Source organism: Nicotiana sylvestris, chromosome 3 (assembly GCF_000393655.2).
Source record: "Nicotiana sylvestris chromosome 3, ASM39365v2, whole genome shotgun sequence".
Lineage (NCBI taxonomy): Eukaryota > Viridiplantae > Streptophyta > Magnoliopsida > Solanales > Solanaceae > Nicotiana > Nicotiana sylvestris.
In genome coordinates this window covers 151424418-151426858 of record NC_091059.1, presented here as the reverse complement: position 1 = coordinate 151426858, position 2441 = coordinate 151424418, and the positions used below count along the sequence as shown (strand labels likewise).

The following is a 2441-nucleotide window of genomic DNA, read 5'->3' as shown; positions in this document are numbered from 1 at the left end:
TGGCTATTGACATGAACATTCAGGAGTTGCTAGTGATCGGAGATTCGGACTTACTTATACATCAACTCCGAGAAGAATGGGCGACCAAGAACTCCAAGATACTAACGTATCTGCATTATGTACAGGAATTGAGAAAGAGGTTCACAAAGACGGAATTTCAACATGTTCCCAGAGTCCAGAACGAGTTCGCCGATGCATTGGCTACCCTATCATCTATGAGACAACATCCAGACAAAAACTTCTTTGATCCCATTCTAGTAAGGATCCATGATCAGCCAGCTTATTATGCCCATGTTGAAAAAGAAGTAGACGGAAAGCCTTGGTTTCATGATATCAAGGAATATTTGGCAAAAGGCGAATACCCAGAACTTGCAAATCCTACTCAGAAACGCACGCTTCGAAGGTTGTTCAATAATTTCTTTCATAGCGGAGGAATCCTGTATATGAGGACTCCTGATCTTGGATTGTTAAGGTATGTCGACGCAAAGGAAGCATCTAGGCTACTAGATGAAATTCATGTTGGGACCTGCAGTCCACATATAAATGGTTTTTTATTAGCAAAGAAGATACTCCGGGCTGGTTACTTTTGGATGACTATGGAAACAGACTGCATCCAGTATGTCCGGAAATACCACCGTTGCCAAATACATGCAGACATGATAAATGTGCCGCCAAATGGGCTTAATACAATAAGCTCACCATGGTCGTTCATCGCTTGGGAAATGGATGTTATTGGACCAATCGAACCTGCCGCTTTCAACGGGCATAGGTCTATCTTAGTAACAATCGACTATTTCACCAAATGTCTCAAAGCAGCATCTTATTGAGCGGTAACTAAGCAAGTCGTGGTAGACTTTGTCCGCAACCGCATCATTTGCTGATTCGGGAGTCCAGAATCAATCATTACCGATAATGGCTTCAATCTCAATAGTGACTTGATGAAAACTATGTGTGAAACTTTCAAGATCAAACACAAGAATTCTACAGCCTACAAACCTCAGATTAATGGGGTCGTAGAAGACGCCAATAAGAACATCAAGAAGATACTAAGGAAAATAATAAAGAAGCATAATCAGTGGCACGAGAAGCTATCATTTGCTTTATTGGGGTATCGTACCACAGTCTGCACATCAACTGGGGCAACCCCCTATGTACTGGTTTCTGGCACAGAAGTCGTCATTCCCGCCGAAGTGAAAATTATTTCCTTAAGAATCATACAGGAAGCTGAGCTTGACGATGCAGAATGGGTGAAGAGTCGTTACGAGCATCTAGCTCTTATATATGGAAAGAGAATGAATGCATTTTGCCATGGTCAACTTTATCAGAACAGAATGTCCAGAGCCTTCAACAAAAGAGTCAAGCTAAGATAGTTCACACCGGGGAAGCTAGTGTTAAAAAAAATGTTTCCACACCAAGATAAAGCCTAGGGAAAATTCTCTCCAAACTGGCAAGGTCCGTACATGGTTCACCGGGTTCTAATAGGAGGAGCCCTTATACTAGCAGAAATGGACGGAGAAGTCTGGCCAAAGCCAATCAATTCGGATGCAGTCAAGCGTTACTATGTGTAGTCTTTATGCTCTTTTATATGATGTAATTGAACTATGCCTGACCTGATTCCTGTTTAAGAGGGGATACATAAGCAGCCCTATGGGTTCGGTCACAATTCAATAAAATTTTCATTCCCCCCCCCCCCGCAATGGGAAACTGGGGCAGAATTTTGAGGAGCCAATCATCGCAGGCAACAATCAGAAGCATCAACCCATTAAACTGGTGCAGAATTTTGAGGAGGACCCTCAAAATTCCGTAGCAAGAGAGGTTGCAATGTCCTGAACCACGTCACAGTTATCGGTTTATCTAAAACTGTTTCTTAATTATATATTTATATCGTATTTTTTATAAAATCATGCACGTTTATTACCAAAATTGCCTTGTTTAGCAAACACTACCCCAATGATACATACAGTATCACCAAATCAGACCCGAGCAGGTCAAGCACAACTAGCGGGGATACGAACTAACCTCCCCTTCACAAAACTCATGATTTTTCTTTGGTGCAGGCACTTAAGTTGCAAATCATCAAATATACTATACGCTCACGAGACAAACATTGCCCATGAATACAACTCTCAGAACCGTTGCACTTACTCACAGTTGCTATCCGTACACAACAGTGTCCCCAGCAGGCACAACGTCCCCAGCAATCACAGTATTGCAATCTGCTATTAGCTAAGAAAGCTCTATCGTCATTTGCCCTTTTATTTCTTGCATAAGGCTACTATTCTGCCTTCCGAGGTTAAGCTCTACCTCCATCTACATTTTTACATTGCATAAGGCTAGCATTCTGCCTTCCGAGGTTAAGCTCTACCTCCATCTGCATTTCTGCATTGCATAAGGCTATCATTCTGCCTTCCAAGTTTAAGCTCTACCTCCATTTACATTTC

At 42.0% G+C, this 2441-nt stretch overlaps 1 protein-coding gene across 1 annotated transcript; it reads left to right on the top strand.

The window, feature by feature from the left end:
• The first annotated feature begins 947 nt into the window (after window positions 1–947).
• On the top strand, window positions 948–1370 carry LOC138888179 (uncharacterized). Its single transcript, XM_070169996.1, has one exon. It carries the CDS (start codon window positions 948–950, stop codon window positions 1368–1370), a length of 423 nt encoding a protein of 140 aa, XP_070026097.1.
• The last annotated feature ends 1071 nt before the right edge of the window (window positions 1371–2441 follow it).

Coding starts and splice junctions, on each gene's coding strand:
- LOC138888179 (XM_070169996.1), top strand. CDS start 948: ATGTGTGAAACTTTCAAGATCAAACACAAGAATTCTACAGCCTACAAA.